At 39.4% G+C, this 25,451-nt stretch overlaps 1 protein-coding gene across 1 annotated transcript in view; it reads left to right on the forward strand.

The window, feature by feature from the left end:
- Positions 1–25,451, forward strand: part of CFTR (CF transmembrane conductance regulator) — a 1,712,697-nt gene that overhangs the window by 305,745 nt on the left and 1,381,501 nt on the right. Inside the window, exon 2 of the mRNA XM_044088720.1 lies at positions 19,521–19,631. Within this exon, the coding sequence (XP_043944655.1) occupies positions 19,521–19,631 (111 nt within the window). The remainder of the gene's footprint in view (positions 1–19,520; positions 19,632–25,451) is intronic.

Raw genomic sequence — 25,451 nt, forward strand, 5'->3', positions numbered from 1 at the left:
TTTCCTCTCTAGCTAGTCTCCTATAACTTGAGCTGTGTTGAGCTCTCCCAAGGTTTTTTACTTAGACCCTAGAAGCATGGAAGTCCTTGAACTGTGAGATTTTTCATCAAAATGGGGGAAAAAAATCTGTGCTGAGCAACATCACCGTTCGACTCGCTCTATAATGCGTTGGCTGTACAAAAGCCTTTTTCTCTGTAGGAAGCCTTCCTAAGCCATACAACATTAGTAGTCTAAACCTGAGGCTTCAGTAACCTGGCTGATCAAAATAAATCACACCCTGAGGTGCACAAAATCCTGCTCTGGATATCTGTACATCTCATCCTAAGACATTAGGCACTCTATGTCACTGCTCATTAGTAGGTCTACGTAATGCAACCCCTGCATCTCAACAACAACCCAACTCAAAGCAGTTGCAGTCTGTTTAGACCTCCTGGGTCCTCCCAGTAAGCCAGTTGGCTATCCAGCAGATGATGAAATGGTTTATACCTAATGTAGTGAGCTTGTCTATAATGCCTGAAGGGTTATTGTATCAAAAGCCTTCGTCATGTAGAGGTAAGCTGTGTGCACAGTCTTTCCCTCATCCATTGCTTGGTGAATCTCTCAAAGTAGGCCACCAAATTTAATAGACATGACCTTACATTAACAAAGCTGATAGGTGCAGCATTTGCAGGTTACCTATTTCTTCATTAATCATGTCCATGATGATTCTTTCCTTGGCCTTCCTTATGAGGCTGGTCAGACGTATGGACGTGTAGTTAACCAGATCAGTAGCTGGACCTTCTTTGTGCAGGGGAATGATTGTGGCCATCTTCCATTCCTTGGGCACAAAACCTGACTATAGGTTGCAGCTGAAAAGTGATACAAGTGGACCAGAGAGTTCATGTTCTGAGATGTTATTGGGTCCCATTGATGCAGTGTTTTTGGCCTTGGGGAGTGCATTGAAGACCTGTTCCTTCATAATGCTTGGGGGGGGGGGGGGGTTGTGGTATGCGGTATTTCATTTGGACTATCAGGGAGAGTGAGGGAAGAAATTTGAGCTGAACCTGTCAGTCAGAAGGTTGTCAATTGTCTTCAGTTTACCGTGGGTGGTGCTGTTTACAATACGTTCAGTGCATTCTTGCATATTTCCCTTGAGGTTACAGACATAGCTGTAGAAAGCTTTGTGGTTGTGCTTTGCCTGAGAAGCTATTATTCTTCAAATTTAGCCTTTTAAATATCAATTAACCATCTTATCTGCCTGTTTAGACTGGTCAGGAGAGTTTAGTATATTGGGCTTTGTTCTTTCTATGCTTGGACAACATTTTTTTTCTTTTGTTGCATAACCGGCTGATATTGTGATTCCACCAATGGTGGCTTGTGTTTTGAGTTTCTCTTATTCTTAATATGAATGGGCACAGTTCTCGCTATATGCAGCTGTCAATATGGCTTTACAGAGATTTTGTAAATAGCTCAGCATATGCTTTGGTGTTTGCTGGTTTGATAGTGTTTGGAATTTAGCCAAGTTGTCACTATGTTAGCTTTGGGATAGTTCCTAAAGGTTTTTGGTTTTGCTAGGTCTCCAGATTTAATTTTTATTTTAAGCAATACTGCCTTATGGTCAGATCTGATGAACGAGGATATTACATAGTGTGAGGAACATCTCTCCCTCATGTTTCTGAGTACAAGGTCAAGGAAGTTTGTACCGCTGGTAGGAGAATGGACCAGCTGTTCCAAGACGTTGTTATTAATGAAGTTTAGGAATCTCTGAGCTTGTACATTAGAAGTTGTGTAGAATTCCAAATCTATAGAGGGGTTTTGAGATTCCCCCATGAAGATCGTACTGGGCTTAATGGTGAGGGACTCTAGTACATGGAGATGGGTAGTATGGGTTTCCATGGACATGGAGGGAGACCCATAGGTTGCAAGTGATGAAACTCTTTTTTATGGTGAGTTGCACATGTGTGGGTTTCAGTGGGTCATGTTCTTTAACTAGTCTGTATGAAAGGTTATTTTTAATACAGACTGAGACTCCTCCACCTTTAGTTTCCTCCTGTGAGGTAGGTGGTCTAAAGGTGTGAAAGGCATTATAACCTTGCACTGCTGGGGTACTCTGTATGCCTTTAAACCATGTCTCTGTTACTACACAGATGTCTACACTCTCAAGGGAGAGGAAGGCTTGCAGAAAGTGAAGTTTCTTGTTAAGACTTCTAGCGGTGAGCAGTACCACCCTCAGATATTCCTTCATATGTTTAGTTAGGTCAGGAGGTTTATGAGTTTAGCATTGCCTAAAAAAGGTACTATAGGGATGGAAAAGGTATTTTCCAGTATCTGAAGAGCTAGTGGGGATAAGTACAGATCATCTCAGGCAAAGCATTGTGGACTATCAGCCATGTCCTCCCAAGCCGTTAAATATTGTATCCCCTTGAACTGACACCATAAGCTAAGCCAGTTGTTAAAATCAATCATTTTCTGTTGATAACATGGCATCATCCTGGGAGAAGATATTATACCACTCACTGCTAGGCTCATACCTGCCTCAGACACAGAATCAGCAAGTTCGATCATGTCTCACTTCATATAGTCAAGGTGGTTATGTCTCAGGTTATTAACACCCACATGTACTATGACAGTGTCATACTGGTACCTGTGGTTCAGTGACCTGAGTGCATGTGTGACTTGATGGATCCTAGCTCCAGAAGTGCAGCTAATCATGACTCTCTCCTTACTCAGTCTGATGAGTGGGACATTGGCGTGCCTCATTATAGTATCACCAATGACCAGGAAATATGGTTGTGTACTGGATTGCCTTAAAGGCTTAGCAGTAGAGACATCAGGTATAGAGTTGCTATGTCCAGCTGTGAGTGGTGTTTTAATAGAGTGTTTACATGATGGCTGAGGACCTTTTTTGGTTGTGCTGTGCAGGAGTTCTTAGTACTTTAGGAAGGTTACCCATCAGTGCCTTAGCATAGGTAGTTTTATGCGTAGGGTCTTTACCCTGTGCAGTAGGCATGGTGCAAGTGTTACTGGCAAACTTCAGTAGGATTAGTTTTGGTTGTATGAGAAGAGTTTTGCCTCTGGCATTGAAGTGGATTTACACCTCTCACATACTTTATCTGTTTTATTAAGATTAAGTGGGTTGTCAGTGTACATCATGCAATTGTTATAATGCCTTAGAATACCCATCTCGACCAGATTGGCCTCAGAGAGTCTGGAAGTGCATATCCATGGCTGCTGATCTGCCAAGGAGGAGTGAGGGAACTTTAAATATTGAATAGATCAATAACACAAGGAACCTGATAAGCAACGCTCAGCTTTGTGCAAACTAGTTGCTCTAGTAGATAAAAAAATCTGTCTAGATAGGGTATTTTACAGGAAATTTATGCTGTGAGGTATCGGCATCTGTACAGATCATTGCTAGGTGTTGCTGTGCAGACAACAGCAATTCTAACTAAAGACTGTAATGGTAATGTAAGTCTTAGCATACTCATAGGTTAAGAGTTAAGTGTTGTGCAACTGTGATGCTTAAATAGAGGAGATTTGATAAAAAAAAACATTAACAATTCCCTGTGGCCAATAAAAAACAGCACACTCCTTTTTTTCCTTTACATAATCATGGGCCAGAAAATGACTCAGGTCCCCACCACTCTCACTAGAGTGGAACCAAGGCAGTTTATAACTAAAGACTGTAAAAAAGATCAAAACAGTGCAGATATTTAACACAGAACTAATTAAGACAGATTTCTGTTTCACTTCGAAACTTTATAGGAAACAATGTTGGCAAAACACACTGCTATCTTTTGATAGCATGCATCCGAGGCACATCTTTCCCAACATTGTTGAGAGCCAAGTGGGAAGGATATCTAGGGTGTGCTCAGAGGATGCATGCTGTGACGAAGAATTATCCAGGCTCAGTCGACATTTTACAGACAGGGGATATGGGAGAGCTCTGGTTAGTAATGTTATGAGTAGTAACAAACAATATAGAAGGACAAAGTACAGGCCATGGATGGATGGTTCAGTTAGAGATAGACAGGTCAATATTGATTTAAACAGTCATAGGAAGGATAAACCTAAACTTCTCTTTACTTATGGTAGTAACATTAAAGACATTTGCCAAATAGTGCAGAATAACTGGAATATATTAACAAGTGATATTGGCCTGAAAGATATAGTAGGTGAACGCCCCATGTTTAATTACAGGAGGAATAATAACCTTAAAGACCTATTATGTAAAGAGATACATCTGGATAAAGGACATACACCTAACATGAGAGTGGGTACCCATCCCTGTGGCAATTGTAAGGCTTGCGCATATATTAAGAGTGATATTGATTTTAAACATCCAAATATGACTAAAACCTTTTATTTTAAAGGGAGGGCAACTTGCAGGACGCAACATTTAGTTTATATGGCAAATTGTGAACAGTGTGAATGTTTTTACGTGGGTATGACCAACAATATGCTTAAGATTAGGATTTTGCAACATCTTAGTAACATCAGAACATGTGATTTGAGCAATGCACTCTATAGACATATAAGTGAATACCCTACACACACTTTTAAATTTAGGTGCATTGTTAACATCAGAATCAGTGATAGGGGGGGTGACATTAAACATAGAACAGCCCTAGCTGAATCCAAATGGATAGTAGATCTAAGAGCACACAGACCCCCGGGCCTTAATGATGTATTACCTATTAAACCTGTGTTAAAAAATAGGCGTTTTTTTGTAAGCAAATGATTGGATGGTTTGTTTTTTAAATATGGTTGCTTTTGTAATTTTAAAATATGTCTGATGAAGGGTTATCCCGAAAGCGCTTACATTCATTTAATAAAAGTGGTTTTATTGGATTCGTTTCAGCAGTGTCCTGTTACTTCTCTCTTTTTTGGATTCATTTGGCTTGGTACAACAGGACTTCAGCATAACGTGTTATCTTTGTTTGTTTTTGACTTTAATTAATGCAGCTCAGACAAAAACAATGTGAAAAAGAAGCACCAAAACAGTGGATATGTTAATGAAAGTTGTAGCTTTTGTAGAATTTAGCAGAAACAAGCAACACTCTTTGCAAGTAGTGTGGTCACCAACTGTCACCAAATGCCTTGGAGCTCATAGCTTATGAACCAAGCCTTGTGCAACTGCTACAATTAAATAGCAGAAGAGATTCAATAAAAAACAAAAACAAGGCCTTGTGACCAGTCAAAAACAACACAGTGTTCTTTACACAGTCCCGAGACAGAAAATGACTCTGCTCCCCTCTAATCTCACTAAAGTGGAATCAAGGCAGTTCTAACCAAAGACTGTAAAAAAGGTCCAGGATTTCAGATATTCAGCACAGAACTACTCAATGCTGTGAAAAACAAGTGCCAAAATAGTTGATATGATAATATAAGACTTAACTTTTGTAGTGTTTAGCAGAAAATAGCAACATTCTTCTTCTGAAGTAGCGTTGTTGCCAAACATCTCCAAATGCCTCAGGAACAGAGATTCAAATTGTAAGCAGTTTAGCCATTGAGACAGTCAAATAAAGGCACAATAAGACTTACATTAGCAATTCCCAGCTCAGAAGGATGTAGGCTAATCTCTCCTGCCATAAGAGTGCAGCCCACATACCTTCCTAATGTAAAATAAGTGGTTTTGAGCCCAAGTGCTTAAACCAGAATAAAAACATTTTTAGAAAAACAGACACAATAAGCCTTCAACCAGCAGTTCCCAACTCAGAAGGGTGTAAGCTATATCTCCTGCCACAAGAGTGTAGCCCAAAAACCTTCCTAACATAATATAACTAGTTTGGAACCCAGGTGCTTAAATCAGAACTAAGAGGCTTAGACTAACAGTTACAACGTAATCAGGCTACTAACAAACAGTAATATATGCAGCAGATTAAATACAACTGAACACTTTACGAACATGCAGCAGAAGCTTAAGTAGGAATAAGCACAAATATAGTAAAATTAGCTGAATAAAATGAAGATTTTTAGTAAGTGGGAAGGTAGGAATCAGAAGATAATTCAAGTGTAAGAGACTAATGGGGTCCTCCACAGTTGATCTCTCAGTGCTCAGTAGAATGAGCTGATGAGATGAGGCTGGGAGGAGTGTCCAAAATCAGGTTTATAGTAGAGACAGGCAACTCAAAAGCCATCAAGTTTAAAAGCACAACAGGAGTAGGGTGGGTGAGTGAGGAAAAAGCATGCAGAGATCAGCAATATTTAGCCATAGATCATCAAGTCACACAGCAATACAGCTAAAGATTCCTCCATATACTTGCAGTTAAATGAGGAATGTTAGTTTTCATCTCCTCCCACACAGGATTTTATTCACTGCCTGCAAAATAATTCTTTTTTCACTGACCCTAGCCAAGATCTCTTAAAACTCTAAAAATAACGAAATACTAAAACAAAACAAAATGCAATATAAGAATAAAGATAAAAAAATGAAGTAATCAAACCTTAAATGAATAACTCCAATCCAAAATCAAATGCAGACAGAGATCAGCAGTACTTATGCAGAAAGCATCAAATCACACAACACTAGATGTTAACTAAAAATAGTATGTCGAATAATGGCACTCATTATCCACACCCATAGTGTATTTTTACTATGATAACCAGATGTAACTACCAGTAAAACGAAACAAGCAAAGAAAAATATGAAGGTGTTACTGATCGTTTGCTAGGAGCCTAAACAAGAAACTCCACTCTCTACAAGCCCCCCTCACCCTGGAGTAAGTAGAATTGTCTGCAGTGACTGAGACATGGATTAAAATGGCAGAAATTACTCTGGTTGTGCACAGGAGGGAAAAAGGCAGATTTATAAGAGGCTCACATCAAGGCTGGTTAAAGAGTATGATACACTAGAGCTTCTTCATGTCAAATCACCTTCAGAAAGGTCTCTTACTACATATTGGCTAGCTCCGAAACTCACTCTTTGACCTAGGAAAGCCTCAGTGCTGATCTAGAAGAACTAGAGTTACTCAGTATTAAACCCAGAGTACCATTTTCATGCGCACAAGCAAAAGTATTCCTGCACTTTGTCAATACAAATGCCCTGGAACAACAAGTCAGGGTACCCACTAGGCCGAGTAACATCTTAGATCTAGTCCTTACAAGTATGGGGTCACCTTGCACCATGCCTTACATATTTTCATCATTTGTTCGGTCTGACCATAAAGCCATCTCTTTCAAAATATGATTAAATTCAGGGACCACTATAACTCTGGTACATTTAAAAATGTTTCCAAGCCAAACTACTTACTCCTAAGTGATTGACAAGCTTCAAATCCACACTAAACTCCCTTAACTCTATTGAATGTATACAAACATACACTACTAAACTATACCAGCATGGAAAAAGCTGTGTACTTGTGGCTGCACTAAGCAGAAATATACAAAGAGCATACCACAACCCCCCCCGTGGAACTTTAACATCAACAAGCTTTATAATAAAAGTAAGAGATTATTGGCTAAAAGTATGAAACACAATACACAGAATGATAGACCACTCATTATTAAATTAAACAAGAAACTTAGGTGCTTATTCTAGCAAAGACAATTTTGAGGCAAAAATAACCATCCAAGTAAAGGACAATCACTAGAACCTTTTTTTTAGTTATGTTTGTAATTTAAGGAGCACAACACAGCAAAGGGCTGAGCTGATTGTAAATGATGTTATTTACACGGAAGCAGAAAATATAGCTAACCTACTCACCAGTATAAATTCAGCTCAAACTTTATCCCTCTCTCTTACTATCTGACATGAAATATCTGAAACTGACTTGCCACTAGCAATCACATAAAACCAAATTATAAAGGTGCTATCAAAAATAAAAAAGTACTGCATCAATGGTTCCTGATAGTATCCCAGGATGCATCTTGAATAACAAGAAGCACAATTTAACCACACCCCTGGCAACACTGTTCATCCTCATCCTCCATACGGTCTTTTTATGAAATGAATCAGAACAACAACAGTTATTCCCTTGCATGATGGAGGACCTTCCTGGGACCAAGGCAGTTATAGACCCATAAAGCTGACCAATCTGATATTCAAAGCCATGGAAAGTGTCATCATGGAACTGATCAATACAGACATGGGGACCCTACAAACTCTGGACCCATCTTAGTTTGGATTTATCAAAAACATGTTATGCTTACCTAACCTGGTAGACTTTTTTGAAAAGATCACCAAAGCAATGGCTGAAGGTAAAACAGTACACCTACCTTGACCTGGCCAAGGTTTTCATGCATTCCCCCATTCAGACATAGAAAGTGTAATAAACTGGGAATAAACCAATCTGCCACTTGCTGGATTGCCACCTGGCTGTCAGATGGGATTTAAGAGATCAAAACAGGGTGCTCTGGCTAATTAGCTTTGTAGATGACTGCAAGCTAGGAGGAGTGATTGAATCCTCAAAAGACTCATCCATCCTACAAGAAGACTTGTCTCAAATGAACTGGTTGCAGACAAAAATGCATTAGTATCTTCTTTAGAATGCTGACTTTCATGGGGAATGACCACGCCCATTAAAGTTGACTTAGTTGTTCAGGATTTAGGAACTTATGTGGAGAGTGACCTCACTTTTTACCAGCGTGCGTCCACTGTGGTAAAGAAGTCCTCCTATATTGCACAGATCATAAACAAGGGGGTTGCTTTTAGATCCAGGGATGTCACCCCCCCCCCCCTTTTACTCAGTCCTCATTAGGCTTGTCATCAAGTATAATGCCCGCTTTTGTCATGTATCTGTCCAGGCACATGCAACAACTGGAACACCCAAAGTGATACCTTACAAAAAGGATAGAAGACTTAAACAATATGTTCTACATGGACTGCCTCAAAGCACTATTACTATATTTGGTCTGTTACACACTGCTAAGAGGTGACCTGTGTTGAGCATTCAAGGCATCCTCTGACCTATTATTGATGGATTTATTTCACATCTGCCTGTCAAATGGAATCATAAATACTTGATTCTTTGACCTAATCCTCTTCTGCAACATTAACAGAATGGTTTGGAGGGACAGGTATATCTCGCAGGGGATACCACTGCTCTAGAACAGACTCCCCATCCAAATAAAACTGAGCTGATTTCTTACCACATTCAAGTGTAATTTGTGTCAATGGATAGGAAATTGTAATATTACTCAAGAAATTCCCTTGTTCATCGGTTCATAGGTTGGTACTAGGCTATCGGCCTTAGGGCCTATACAAATCTAGCCATAAAAATTCCTTGGATATTTCTTCCCACAATATTTACTTCCCTAGACCCCCGCCTAGCAGGGCAACTGACGTGATCCCCGGGGTGAATTTCCTATCTCCCATCCAATCATCAAGGTTCCTTTTGAAGAGGGCCAAGGAGTTGCTCTGCTTGACATGTATGGGCAGTCTGTTCCAGAGTATGGGGAGTCTCTGGGTCAGGAACCTATTCCTCCAGCATGTTTTGTTCATTGTGATGACAAGGTTTAGATCCCTGGAGCATGTGGCTGTGAGGGATTGGGATTTCTTTAAGTGGAGCATGTCCAGCAGCTCAAGGTTTGACATGGCCTTGTATGTTAAGCAGAGATCACCTCTGAGTAGACGATATGCCACAGAGTATAGCTGGAGTTTTTTTAGATGGTCAGCATAGGGCATCTGCTTTAGGCCTGTGATTCTTTTAGTGAGGTATTTCTGTGGCCTTTCCAGTTGTTGCAGATGTCTTTTGAGGTACATACCAAACAGGGCATTGTACTCTATAATGGGTCTAATGAGGGATGAGTACAGTGGGACAATGACCTCCTTTTTTCTGGATGAAAAGCCCTTAGTGATGAGGTGTGCCACATAGAAGGATTTCCTGATTGTTGTGGCAATGTGGTTATCGAAGGTGAGACCACTGTCCACCTGTGTCCCTAAGTCTGTCACTACACTTTCTGTGTTTAGTGTACTGCCTCCTATGTGGTAATTCATGGGTACATGTTTTTTCCCAAAGGGGATAACTATACATTTCTTGGCATTAAGCTTGAGCCCATGGCTCTGGCACCAAGCATCTGTTTATGTAAGGCCCTTTTGTAGAATATCCACATCATTTGGGGATTCAATAATGGCTCCCAGTTTGCAGTCATCTACAAACTTTGTTAGCCAGAGTCCCTTAGTGTTGGCCTGTACTTCAGAGAAGTAGATGCCAAACAAGAGCGGTCCCAGGACTGAAACCTGAGGTACTCCACTTGTTACTTGTCTGGAGTTGGATTTGGAGTCGGCTACTTTTACAGTCTGGGTTCTGTCAGTAAGCCATTTGGCAACCCATCAAGTGACGTAGGGATTTATGCCCAGCTTAGTAAGTTTATCTATGATTCCAGAGTGGGGGGAAGGTGTCAAAGACCTTGGCAAGGTCCAGATAGGCTGTGTGGACCACCTTACCCTCGTCCACTGCTCTGGAGACTGATTCAGAGAAGTCAGTCAGGTTCAGGAGACAAGATCAGCCCTTCACAAACCCAAACCGGGTGGAGTCCAGTGCTTGAAGGTTGCCAGTGTCTTTGTTTATAAGTTCCATGATAATGTGTTCCATGCCCTTGCAGATCAGGCTCATCAAACTGGTGGGATGGTAGTTCCTGTGATCCAAGGTGGATCCCCCCTTGTGGAGTGGGATAACTGTAGCTGTGCGCCACTCAGTGGGCACGAAGCCTTATCCAAAAACAAAAATAATAACTTTTCCTGTTTGAGCTTAGATTCATCTATCCCTTTCCAAGATTTATATTTATATATCACTCTAATGATAATTTCTAAATCAAAACATAAATATTTGGTGGGGGACGACTAATCAACTGAGTCAGCTCCTAAATGTTTTATCTCAATGCATGGGTCCCCCACCAAATATTTATGTTTTGATTTAGAAATTATCATTAGAGTGATATATAAATATAAATCTTGGAAAGGGATAGATGAATCTAAGCTCCAACAGGACAAGTTATTATTTTTGTTTTTGGAATGACTTCTTATCTCTGTCTTTCTTTTTCTTTTTCTTTTTATTTTACTGGCACCTCCAGAACCTGAACAACATATGACCAGTATGCTCCAAATTCACTGCTGAGACTTCATTCACTACAGGAACCCATCACCCGTCAGATTTTTACTTTTTTATGTCTTTTTATGCACTGTAACAGTAGTTAAGTTGGTACAGTATACTTAACATTAGTTAAGCCCTCTTCTGTACGTGTTGCCACCAGGTGTGTTATGGCCAGGCTGTGTAGGTGGGTAATAGCCAGGCTAGATAAGGAAAGTAAAATAGGCTTAAGGGCCTATATAACTGCATGCAGCTGACATGAGAGGGTGTGAGTTCCTGAAATTTACTGTGCTTTGCTCTGTACGTGATACAAGCTATAAAGTATGTGGGATTAGATGGCTCATTTACATGGCTGCCTGCATCATAGGGTTACCACCTGTCCCTTTTTGAGAGTGCCCTGCGAAAGAAAAAACTGAAAAATGGAAACATCCTGAGATTTGGGGACAAAAACATTTCCTAAGTTTTCTTTACTAGTTACATGAAACAGTTATTTTATATTTGAAATACCTAAATGTTACAAGAAATAGCATAAGCAGCTCAAATACTACAAGAATAAGCTTTTATTCTGGAAAAAAAATGAAGGTCTGTCCTTTGCAGTAGCTGTGGGTATGTTTTGTCCTACAAAATTTCATGTTTCTACAAAAGCAATTGAAAAAGCCGCAACCCTACTCCATGAACCACATGTAAATGAATACCAGACCTTTTTGCATGTTAGCTAATGACTGATATTTGGTGCCAGTGTCCTATAAAAAAGTCCAGTCGCAAGCAAGTAACATCTTGGCAAAGCAAGACACATCAATCTGTTAAATCAAAATACGTATAAAACATAGAAGTTTGATGTGATAAAAAAGCTGAACATTAAATACAATCTACAATTATACACCTCCAAACAGAGACATGTATTCTTCTGAAGGTGCATGCAAACAGTGTAAATATAAACTTATATGCTGTTACAATATGCTCATACACACAATTAGTGCTAAAGGATAGTTTATCTATACTTCTGATGGAACTTAATGGCTAAACAAGGCTCCTATTTTAAAACTAAAGTGCCTTGATATACACATGCACAGCACACATACACAGTGCCAACTAAGTTGAAACAGAATAAAAAAGTGCAAGTCAGTGAGAAAACTGTGCATCAGTCTGAATGCTCTTGTCTCTAAGCTATAAGTACAGATATGTACTAATACAAAAAACAATGTTATGTTGTCCTATTTTACCTTCATTCTTACAATGATGGGTTTGGAGACGATTCTCGACTCCGACTCTGCCGAATACATAGCTGAAAGACTCAAACTTGGCTTGTGGCAATTAGGTATCCCATAATGCAGTGGTGTAATTCCCCAGATCTTGTTTGCCACTTTACAAGGTTGGGTGCACTCATCTTGGCCGTGGCTAAGTTGTGAAAAATTTTCTTCATATTTCCTTTCAAAACCTGTAATCCTTTTCTATTTTATAGTAGATAGCTTTAGTATTTAGTAATATCTAAATTGTTGTGTTTTTCTTGCATTGTAGTTACATAGTTATAGCTTTATTCCCTTTGGTGCTGCTTTTGGCTGTCGTTTCGTAGGCCTTACTGTATCCCTTGTAGTGGTTGTTGTGACTTGTCATAGATAAATAGTAGCTCCTTCAAGTTAGAGAGCTCTTCGCCCATTTTAGTTAGAGGGCTTGTAGTTAGTGTGTTGTTTTCTCTGGGAAATAGGACCATTTGAGTAAGAGGCCCTATTTTACTCCCTTGTTGTCTGTCTCCTTCGTGTTTCCTGTAGTTAGCTATAGATCAGTTTAGTTTAAGTAGTTACATTTCTTGTTATTATATTGTGGTCTTATCTTTATCATGTCCAAAGACCCAAAAGAGAGGGAAGGTAGGCCTTCGGGCTTCAAAAAATGCCAGCAGTGTTCACAAAAAATGTCCATCACAGATAGTCATGTCATATGTATGTATTGCCTTTAAGCTATTTACAAGAGGACTGTAGGCTTTGTCATTCCTTCAGTGCCAGAGTTTTAAAAGAAAGGAGAAACAAATTGATCCTTAAAGGGCTCTTAAAGCCAACTTTTGAGGAAGCTACCCATAGTTCTTCTTCATCTTCTTCTTCTCCTTCTTCTAAAAAGGACAAGCCCCAAAAGAGACAATCACCTGCTGCATAGGCTCAGTTGGAGCTGCCAGTCTCCGGGCAGTCTGTTTGTGAAACCTGACAAAAGAAGGACCACTCACCTACATCATCTTACCTTGCTCTTGTAAGTGAACTAGGTGACAGCAATTCTTTAGATCAGTCAGGAAAATATAGTGAGATTAGTTAATTATTGTTTTTCTGTATCTGTGTGAACCTTTCCATCTGTGTTATTTTTAATATTTCCTGTTATTGAAATTCTGGTGTTTATTGTAAATAGATATTTAGTATTTTCATGTTCTTTTGTTATTTATTATTAAATATATTGAAACATTTCATTGTGGATGGTCTTTTAGAGAATATTTTAACCTCTGAGAGTACATATAGTTATTTGGCAACACTGTGGCTGCTCCTGAAAGCTTTGCTGCATTGGTCAACATTACCATTGGTATTAATATTAATTTCACTCAGTAAAACCAGATGCACTGTATGAGCCTTAGAGTAACTGGCTGATGGCAGTGGAACTACATTATATTCTGGGTATATCTGGTAAATCAGAGCCAGCCTTTCCCCGGTGTGTGTGTGTGTGTGTGTGTGTGTGTGTGTGTGTGTGTGTGTGTGTGTGTGTGTGTGTGTGTGTGTATGTGTGTGTGTGTGTGTGTGTGTGTGTGTGTGTGTGTGTGTGTGTGTGTGTATGTATGAAAATCAAATCTCAAAGAGTGTGCGTGCTATCTATTTGGAGCAGGGAAACAGCACTGGTTTCACAGTGAGGGTGGTGGAGGAATTGGCTTGGAACACTTGGCTGACGACTCAACTCAACAACTGTAGTCAGTCTGTAGTCTTATTTGGGCCTGGTGAAAGATAGGGGAAACCCAGCCCCTGGACAGGAGTGTGTTCTCTGTGTGTTCTTAATGGAAAGTGTGCTTGGTGCAGAGAACTGCATCTGGAAATACAGTCTGTATCTATCTTTGTTCCAAGTAAACATCCCTCACTGGTGTCAGTGGTGAGGATTGAGGCTCCTTGATTACTGGCCCAGAGTAGGGACATCACCCCTCCCCACCTTCCGAATACATGCTGTTTGTTTCCACCTTAAGGATGGAATATATCCTTGGTCAGCCTCAGTAAGAAGCTGAGATCTCTCATAAAATACTCCAAAGCTAGTTACGAAAAATAAATCGCCACTGTTTCTAAAGACAACCACAAAGCATTCTATAGCTATATCAAAAATCTCAATGGCAACACTCAGATCTGCTCTGAGTTACAGCACAATGGCAATAAATATACAGAACCAACTGATATTGCCAACATCCTGGCAGATAGTTTCAGTGCTAACTTTACCCTCTCTCACCCCCAAAGGGCTCATCTCTATACCGGAAGAATGCAAACTTCCTGTAATCATGGCTGCACAGATAAAAACCACACTCTCCAAAGCCAAGAACACAGCATCCATGGGACCTGACAACATCACAGGCTGCGTTCTACATGAACTACAGAACGAACTGGCACCCCACCTAAGTACCATGTTCAATGATAGCCTCACCTCAGGCTTTGTGCCCACTTAATGGCGCACAGCAACGGTTATCCCACTCCACAAAGGGGGAACCACCACGGGCCGTGGGAACTACCACCCCATTAGCCTGATGAGCCTGGTCTGCAATGCCATGGAACATATCATCATGGAACTTATAAACAAAGACATTGGTAATCTCCAAACTCTGGACCCCACCAACTTCCGGTTTATAAAATGCAGATCATGTCTCCTAAACCTGATAGACTTCTTTGAAGCAGTCACCAAAGCCATAGATGAGGGTGAGGTGGTTCACACAGCCTATCTAGATCTTGCCAAGGCTTTCAACACCATCCCCCACTCTGGAATTATAGATAAACTCACTAAACTAGGTATAAATCCCTATGTCACAAGATGGGTTGCCAACTGGCTCACTGACAGAACCCACACTGTGAAAGTAGCAGACTCCAAATCCGACTTCAGACCAGTGACAAGTGGAGTACCACAGGGTTCAGTCCTCGGTCCTCTCCTGTTTGGTATCTTCTTCTCTGAAGTACAGGCTAACACAGAAGGTCTTTGGCTAATGAAGTTCGGAGATGACTGCAAACTAGGAGCCATAATCAAAACTCCTAACGATGTGGACATTCTACAAAAGGGCCTCACTGAGACAGATGCCTAGTGTCAAAGCCATGGCCTCAAGCTCAGTGCCAAAAAAGTGCATTGTCATCCCTTTTAGTAAAAACTCAGTACCCATGAACTACCACATAGGCAGTGGTTTACTTAACACTGAACATGTGATAAGAGACCTTGGGACACTGGTGGACAGTAGTCTGTCCTTTGATAATCACATTGCCACAGTAGACAGTAGTCTGTCCTTTAATAATCACATTGCCACAGTAGTCAGGAAATCCTTCTACGTGGCACACCTCATCACAAAAGGTTTCTCATGCAGGAAAAAATAGGTCATTGTTCCTCTCTACTCGTCACATATTAGATCCATTATAGAGTACAACACCCCTTTTGGTATGTACCTCACAAGACATCTACAACAACTGGAAAGGCTGCAGAAATACCTCACAAAGAGAATTACTGGCCTCAAACAGATACCCTATGCAGACTGTCTCAAAAAACTCCAGCTTTACTCCATCGCATATCGCTTACTCAGAGGCGATCTCTGCCTAACATACAAACTATGTCAAACCCAGAGCTGTTGGACATGCTTCACTTAAAGAAATTCCAATCCCTCCAAGCTACACACTCTAGGGACCTAAACCTTGTCACCACAATAAACAGAACATGCTGGAGGGATAGATTCCTGTCCCAGAGACTTCCCATACTCTGGAACAAACTACCTATCTATAGCAAACAAAGCTCCTCATTAGCACTTTTCAAGAAAAATCTTGATGATTGGATGGGAAATAGGAAATTCACCCCAGGGATCACTTCTGTGGCTCTGCTTGAGAGGGGGACAGGAAAATAATTTTCTTGGATGGCAAAAGCCAGGGTACCTTTTTTGGCTAGGTTTATATAGGCCCTAGGGCCAATAGCCTAGTATCTACCTATGAACCTATTATACCTACTCCTCCACTGAACAAGGTATTTGCTAACAGAGTGCACCAAATAAATGGGCAACAGCTCAAACTATAACTGGTGCCTTTCCATGGATGTGTTATGAGAACCAGCCACTTTAGGCACCAACTGTGATGCACAGTATCCATTAGGTGGAAGATTATGGATCACATGTAAAAATTGGCTGTAGTTGATTTGATCTAAGTGGCATTTACAAATGAGTATTACAGTGACACAGTTTGACAGCAAGCTTCCTAAAATGAGTAGCATAAAAAACATTTTATCCCCAAAAAATGTTATATAGATTATTTAAACATGTTGCTGAGTATAGAGAAGGTTGCCTTTGTAGAAGTGTTGTCTAATTGTTTGATAAATAGCCTTTTTGAGAAGTTTGTGGAGGTGAGATAGCAGTAAGATGGGGTAGTAATCTGCTGGACTGGTATCAGATTTAGATTATGGGATGGCTATAATAGTGAATATTTTCTGGGTTGATGGAAAGGACTGTTCTTGTGGGGAAAGGTTAAAGAAATGTTTGACTTGGTGGGCTATATGGTTCTTTACAAATTTTGATAGACCATGGTGAATCAGTTACAGATGATGAGTTAGAGAGCTGGTAGGGTTATAGTAGAGCTTAACTGAGTCTAAGGTCTTCCAATAGCCAGTTTGGGCTGTATTTATCTGATTCAGATTATTCAGCTTGACAAAGCATTAAAGTTCTGTTTTAGTAGCAGAGGGCAGGTGCATCCTTTTATTTCTTTTGGCCAGGTTTTGAATTTGGGAGAGTGGATATTAGTACTGATTGAATTAGGTGTGAGCCATGTCCAACTTATTCCTGCTATGTCAAGGCTGTTTTGCATTATCCAGTTGTGGATTCGATCCATTTTGTTTTGTATACCTCCTGCATTTATTAACCCAAAGTTTATAGATCTGTGACTATAAGGTTATGTGTAGGGAGGTTGTTAATGGGTAGGTGACAGGTTTCTGTATGTGATGGCAGGACTGGGTTAGTTCCTTTATACTCTGATAGTGAAAGCAGAACCATAAAGAAATTGTAGGATGAAATATTAAGCCAATTAAAGCAAATGATTGCAGTTGTTTCTTTTCGTACATTAGAGCTTGTGTTAGAGATACTGTATGCAGGGGCTGTTAGATGTATGGGGGATGTATCTTAGCACATGGGGTTGGTTGATTACATTCAAGAGAGAGAGAGAGAGAGTGTTAGGTCTGTTGTTCACAGACAGGAGAACAAGAGATTTAAACAATCTACTTGATCATACAAATCTAAACTGAGGAGGTTGGGCACTTTAGACAAAACTGAGAGAAAATGAACATTTGATTTTTGATAGGGCTATAATCAAGCAGGACAAAGTGATCTGATTGTTTTTGTCACAGCAGTATGAGACCCAGAGGAAAGCAAAAGTCCTGTATCTCTATGACTTTGTGTTTTGCCAGTTTAATTTCTCCATGTATTCTGTTTTTTTTTTTATAATGTGACAGGAATGGACTCCATTGCTAAGTCAGGGTACGATTAGAGTTCATGAAAATAGTATTGTTTCAATCATTGATGTTAGCCAAGAGTGCTCTTCTCAGCACCTACATTGTGCCCCAGAATTGCCTCCTTCTGCGGTTCATATGGGATCACAGGTATTGGTAGCGTATTAAGGTATGATTGTAAATTATTTTTTATTAATCATGTTGCTCCTACTACTATTGGAACTGTTTAGGTATCTTTCTTCCACACTGCTCTCATTTCTGTTTGCAAATCCTGGTATTTTATGACTTTGCCTCTCTGTATGTAACACTGTCTGTAATCACTGAGTCTTCCAGTTTTAATGATCAGTACTGCTTTTGTCTTTTTTTGATGGACTGTTATGTCTGGTTTTCTTGCATCTATTTTTTGAACTGTTGGTAATGGGGTGATCCCATGTGATATATACTTCACCCCCTGTAATGCTTAGTGGTTCATGTTTCCTTTGCTTCTCAATACTTATATATTATAGTGTTTGCACAGTTCCCAGTGCAACAACCTGACCATGTTATTGCGCCTTTCAGTATACAGATCCTCTGCAAAGGGTATATCACATCCAGCAATGAGATGTTTAACTGTTTTCAGTTCTGTTTTACTGAACCTGTATATTTCTCCTATTTTTTCAATGGACTTAGTAAACTGGCATGTAAGCAATCCACTGTCCTGGGCCACCATTATTAGCCGTTCATCTTTTGGTTTCAGTTTACCTCTCCTTGACCATTCATTCGTCACATCTTGGTCAGCATGAGGTTGTTCCAGATGTGTATACTTCTTACTATATTTGTGGTATTTTCCAATTTCCTTTCTTTTTCTTCTGGTTCTTTTTCTTATACTGACAGACTCCCACCTCACCTCCACTTCAACTCACTATTTCTGTCAAGGAGCTCAGAACTTGCACCTTATAATATGAGATAACATTTGGCCACCTTTTCCTGTTGACATTCTTATTTCAAGATGGCTTTCCTGTTAATGAGCACTTATCTGTCTAGATTGTTATTTTGAGCCAGCTGAGGCGTGCAACACTTCAAAATATAAGCTGCACCAATGATCTGTTATTTTTATGGATGATTAAATAATAGAAGATTTTATACTTTCAACAGTTGGGAAACAAAACCCAGATGTCATACAACTGAGCTGTGACAGACCTTTTCTGAAGTACATACCTCTTTAAATAGTTACCTATGTGCAAAATTATGGCAGACATTGTTTAATTCATTTAACTTCAGCCCTTGTCCTGTTTATCTCCAAAGTTTCCATAATGATGTTTCTGACTCTGTTAAATGTTCTAATATCTGTATGCTGTTTTTGCCAATTTGACTAGTAAAATCTCAGCCTGAACTATTACACCTTCCCCAACAAACTCTTGAGAGCAGTTTATCATTCATTTTTTCTCACATATATTTCCCTTGATACCTAATAATTCTTAGCTTCTACATTGTCCCTTCTCTCTTCTGAGGTGTATGTATTTATGTTCCATAGTTAACTCTTACCATTTTAATTACTGTCATATCTAGAATACTTTCACTTTGTTTCTCGCTATCTTTTCTGTACGATTTTCTCTTGAATGGTACCCAGCATGCAAGTGATAGTCATGCTCATGAGTCGAGGGGAAGGTTGCAACACCTTTGTGTAATCTAATCATAAAGTTTTCCGAGGTTAAATTAAGACAAATACTGAGTTATGTAGTAAGACTGCTGCTATATATGACAAAAGAGTGTATTTTTGACATTTGAAAACTAAATATTGTTTACAGTATTCTTTGTTGAATAAACTTTCCACTCTTTTTTTTTTTTCAGCTGGCCTCGACCAATATTGACCAAAGGCTACAGACAGAAATTAGAATTATCAGACATCTATCAGGTTCCTTCTGATGACACAGCAGACAATCTTTCTGAAAAACTGGAAAGGTACACGTCAACACACTTCTGATCGTGATTGCATTATACCTCTGCTAGTTGGTTCAGCATAATGGCAGACTGTTTTAATTTCTTTTCAGCAAATGAATGTATGAATAAATGAGTTAATTAGTAAATTGAACGGTATATGCCATGATATGATTTAAGACCATTATCTTATATAGAAATTAATTGTTCCTGTTGTGTTATCCATCATTTAAAGCTGTAGGCTGCTACCTCTGAACAGCTTGTAAGTAATGTGACTTTGTATTTGTTAATGTAAATATGAACATGCAAAAGTAGACAGGTAAGAGACGCCACTCTGCCATTTCTATAAGAATGCATGAAGGTGTTGTTGGAATTTAGTGACGAGCTATTACCAGCAATTAAAATAGCGATAACCACACACCGTAAATGAATTTCATTCAGAATACCTCCATCTTATGCTGGAATTTCAATTTCGCTGCTTGTTTGTTAATTACATGGGTGGATTTGATGAAAGTAAGAAAAGTTTACAAGTTTCCAAAACCACACATTATTAGAATGCTTGAGTTCTTCCGATTTCTAGGAAGAAGATTATTTGAAAATGAAAACTTCTAATGTATAGATGGGAAAAGTGCAAATACTCACTACAGAGAAACATCATTTTTGGCATATGTAAGTCTCTTTCTCCTCATAATCTCTATAAATTTGGGGTTTCCACCATCATGTATTTGACAATAACAGGGTGTGTTTGCTGCCTCCAGTTGAGTGCCTTAAGTTTTCCTTTAAACCTCTAACTTATTCTAAGATTATCTTGGTCTCTGGTGGCTAAATTTTGTGGATACATTTTATAATCAACCAAACTACTTGAAAAAAATAATCTCAAGAAGTTGTGCTGTTCCCATAGTTGGACAGCAGCAGTCTTCACACATTTCATTGTACTGGCTCCTTCACTATCCTTGTTTAATCTACCATTTAATAGCTTTATGAGATCTGTTCACTTCTGCAGGTATTCTAATATGCCTAACATTCTGAGTTAGGACGTTCTGGTTTTAGAAGTGACATGGGACTTAGTATGTAGCCCTTATATCAAAATCTCCTTTGCAACAAATAGTGTAGACCTTGGCTGAACAGAAAACCACTGAGAATTAGGGCTATGAATTACAAATGAGACATTGTTCTCTAGCCTTGGGTTTAATTCCCTCAGTACCTGTTTGCTTATAATGCAGTTTCAAAGAAGTCAGTTATTTTTAGGCCCTCCCTGAAATGAGGCACATGTGCCTAATGGAGTTTACCCAACTAACAATTAAATACATAATAACAACAAAATAAAGATGTGAATGGTGTGTTCAGTTATATTTTCATTGCTCTAAAAGAAATTTTTTATATGTACCCATTCTCGTGAGCCAGAGTGATGAAGCCCTGATTGCATCCCAAACTACCCATTTGTGATTAGTGGCATCGGTGCTGGAAGAATGCGAGTGAGTAGTCATTGTCAGCTCACCCATCCTGAGGAGTTAGATGGTTCCAGCTCACCATTTGGGTAACACCTGGAGGGAGCACTAGCTGTTGCACCTACTGGGCTCAAGCCTGCAGAGCACTTGCAGTCTAGGAGCAGGATATTAGCATGCATTTGGAGGTATGCATGCTGTCCACATTTAGTAATACTAGCACAGCTCTAGCCAGCCACTGCAGGGGTTAGGAAGAGAGGAATTCAGCAGGAGTGGCAGTCTGGCCTACTCCATACCCCTCAGATCTCACCTTTCTTGGGGGTACAAATGAGCCAGTTAGGCCCTACAACCAAGGAAAGAATGGGGTGTTGGACTCTCATGCCCAGGGGATGAATGAATGGGCTGGCTGTGTGAAGGAATGGAAATGACTAGGCAACACATGGTGGATTGAAAAAATAAAAAATATATACATCTCTGAGTTAGTTCCTTATTACCATACAAGTTATTTTGCTGTGTGGATGATGTTTATAACTTGAAGTAGTTTTTGTTGATTATTAGGCCCTTTACTTTCTCTGAAAGAATTATTAGAATTAAGTGGGTTTATGTTTACATCTAACTCCCTTATGATTCATGTACAACAAATTTCCATCCTTGGGCCAGTAATACATTTCTTTTTTGAGAGTAATGTCCAAGCATGTTGCTTAGATTCACAAACTGTTTCTTTATTAATGATGATGCCCTTTATCTTTGCAGACATATTGATTTATAAAATCTTTATCAAGTTTAACCACAATGTATGGGCTTCGGAATTATCACTGAGAGATCACAGAGTCTTATTAAATTAAATAAACGTGATATTCTCTTTAATATGCAATATGGCTGCTGCTCATGCACCCAGCATTTCATTCCAGCACTTTAAAGTGGGACCCTAGTTGCTGTTTTGTGTTCACATTCTTCTTAAGTGCTGCTGTGCTATCAAAGTTTGAGCAGCATGACAGAAAGGCATCAGATATACAGTGTGCCTTTTCAGGTCATACATACTTCTGTTATCTAATGAGAGGATTAAGTCTAACAGTTCCCACAATACTTTATGGTACCTGTTTGTGCTCACTCTCTTGTATTTCAATACTATGCTGCTATGAAATTAGTGACAGGCACTCTCAGACAGTGCTATCCTGGTTTTAGAGTCCTTATCATTTTTAAGAAGACTGAGGTATGTTAAAATTGGCCTTACATTCTACTGCCTGTATACACATATTCATCATAACTTCATTGTTTTCTTTAGGGTCAAACCTCTATGCAGAATAATTAGGTCATTTAATTATAGACTCTTCAAAATGATTTAATATAACACTATTCTTGGCTAAGGTATTCATTAGCTGAGAGTCTACGGGTTAGAATGACTTCCTTGCACTTCACTACTTGGACATCCATTTGTCACCAGTTTGAAACCAAATTTAAGTTCCACTTTCATCTCTACATCCAGTGTACTTGACCTGAGTCATTGCTTATATAACTGTTTTGCTGCATTTAACAAAATTTTGCTATTGCTTTCCTGCTACAGTGAATGTTGATTCGTATTTCCTCCTGGCTTTCTTTTTTTTTTTTTTTTATTTTGCTCTGCTTCCCTGCAGTTGAACACCAGCTGCCACCTGCCACCAGCTCCTCTGCTTGTATTCTGGGTCTATCAGACCCACTTTAGCTGGGCTCAGCCTGATTTATGCCCAGGGTTAGTAAGGAGATCGAACACTCTGGTGTGCATCATATTGCTGCCAGGGAGTGCACCGTCACTACATACCACCCCAAAGCAGCCACGCAAACTCCACAATTCCTGCTTTCAGGAGGTGCGTGCATGCTTCTGCTCATATGCACAACCTCCAGGCCAAGTGGTATACTGCTTATAGTATGGAGACCACCTGGTTCTTAATAGAGCTACTGCAGTGAGCCTAAGCTGCCTCCCTTCCTCCAAGATGGGCGGGCTGGCATATTCTGCTCATTTACCATACTGCTTCCTGTCTGGTACCGTAAGCTGCCATACTGCTACGTGAACCAAACAGTCCATGAACACATGTCATCTGGAGAGCAATAAGAGCTTTGTCCCACTGCAGCACGGGGCCAGATTTCTCCTAGTCATTTGTGTGTTATCTTGTGCTTAGGCCTTTCATTTTGTATCTCATATAAACCTCATGCAAACTGAGTTATGTTATTTTTTTCTTTCTTCTTGTTTTGGTAACTTGGCATCGTTTTATTATGACAAACACTGGAATGTCCTATAAATTTAGTGCTACGTAAATCATTCACATTTTAATGGTGTTGTAGATGAAAGTTTGTTTCTCTAGGTTCACTAAAATAGGGACATTCTTTTAGTAGACTATTCTACTGACTGAAGCCATTAAATAAAGGCCTCACAGACATACTGGTTCAAATGAAGTAGGGAACTGTATGCAGCAAAAGAGAATGCCACCTTCAAAACTGGGAGAAACCAGAACAGGGGGCCATGGTGTCATGAATGAAGACTGCAATGCCTCTAACCTGTTGGTCTGCTTATTTATTGCTATAAGTTAGTGTCATTTTCTATTCATTCATCAATCATTACAAATTAGATTTGGCCTCCAGGGGAAGAGCATCTTTTGGTTCTATGGTGCTCAGGAATGTCCTTCCATGAGAGCCTCCCAGGAATAGAGGTAGCTGGGGACTCTGTCCCATGCGTAAGGAATGAATGAGGATTAACAATATCAGATAAAGAAGTTATGTCTTACCATAATGTTCCGTCTGTATTGTTGATCCTCGTTCAGTCATTACGACCCTCCCTCCTTCCCTATCCTGTGGCTTCTAGTGGATATCACCATCCGGTTCTCTTAGGTCATTTGACCAGAGGTAGCCTCTACTTTTTTTTGACTTGCAAACTTAATCTGAGGGAATGGGGAGAGGGGGGTCATGGGTAGGAGTTTGGCTCGGGAGTTTGTAGCTGACGTGGGTGTGGAGGATGGCCGGCTCTGTTCCGAGGTCGGAACTGATACCCCTAGTGTAATGACTGAATGAGGATCAACAATGGCCTAATGGTTAAGGTGTTTCCCTTGCAAACACAAGGTACAGGGTTTGAATCTCACAGGGGATAATTGGCTAGGCTTAAAATGGTTCGCAAGGGCAGTTAGCCTAGTACTAATCTATGAACCTATGAACCTATAATTCTATTACATTAATACATTAATAAATAAAAGTGTTGGGAGAACTAGACTATTGTTTTTAGCTGGAGGTGGTTCCGCGAGTACGATCATGAGTACTCTGTGAAAAAAAACAAAAAAAAAAAAAAACAAAGCAAGGGTACATAGCATCACAACACTGTATCTTATGTTACTGCATTTAGTTATGTGCTAATCTACTAAGCATTTTATTATTAAAAGAAACTATAAACATTAGCATCTTAAGAGAATAAATATTTAGATAGAAACATGTATAAAATGTAAAACTTAGGCATAATAAAAAGGTAACATTAAAGAAAATTGTCCAGAGTCAAAATAGCACAAATATACTGAGCTCTGAATAAACTTTTTTAAAGACTATGTATGGATTTCTTCTATCTTGGTCTTTATGTTTGGACATTAAGAACAGAAAAAGTAAACAAGGGTGCAGCTACCTTTAGAACATTATATTTGTTCTCTGCAGCCATGCAGTTTAATAGGGTGTGATAACATTAGCATACCATGTTAGACCTAAAGAAAGTTGGACCCCACAGTTATTTGGGTGTCTTCTTTCATATATATATATATATATATATATATATATATATATATATTTTTTTTTTTTTAAGATAATGAGTGCAGGAAACTGAAGGATAATAAATATTAACGTTAGGAACCATGAGCCACAAAAGACATTCCAAATGGAGCCAGGAAATATATATACTGACTATTATCGTTATTTCATGCTGACAGCAGGATACAGTAGGAGAATATTCATTACCTTGTTTTACTTCTGAGGTATTCTCACATGAATAACAGCAAATTGTGTTGCTTCCATTGTAGAACAAGGCCTGTGATTGGAGGAAATCTTACTCAGCTATACCTGTTATTAAATGTGAATAACTGAGACTGTGCTTTCATTAGAGAGATTGTTGCTTTAGCACTTAGCAGATCTCTGTAGCTGGGCAAGTGTGTTTTTTGCTCAGACTTGAAAAGCAGAAATAAGTAACCACACAGAAAAGTGATTTGTGACAAGATACTGATATGGCTGTTATTGGATTAACACTTAAATGCAAAGTGCTACACGCTATCTAGTATACTATAATGACTGCAGGTAACAATAAAGAAATATTATGTTCCTGTTTTTTTTTTCTTTTTATCTCAGGAATCCATATAAGTGTTAAAAGAGAACACCCCATAGTCCTGTAAGGAAACCT

The sequence above is a fragment of the Protopterus annectens genome, chromosome 11.part0, assembly GCF_019279795.1.
Source record: "Protopterus annectens isolate FY-2018-M chromosome 11.part0, PAN1.0, whole genome shotgun sequence".
Taxonomy (NCBI): domain Eukaryota; kingdom Metazoa; phylum Chordata; order Ceratodontiformes; family Protopteridae; genus Protopterus; species Protopterus annectens.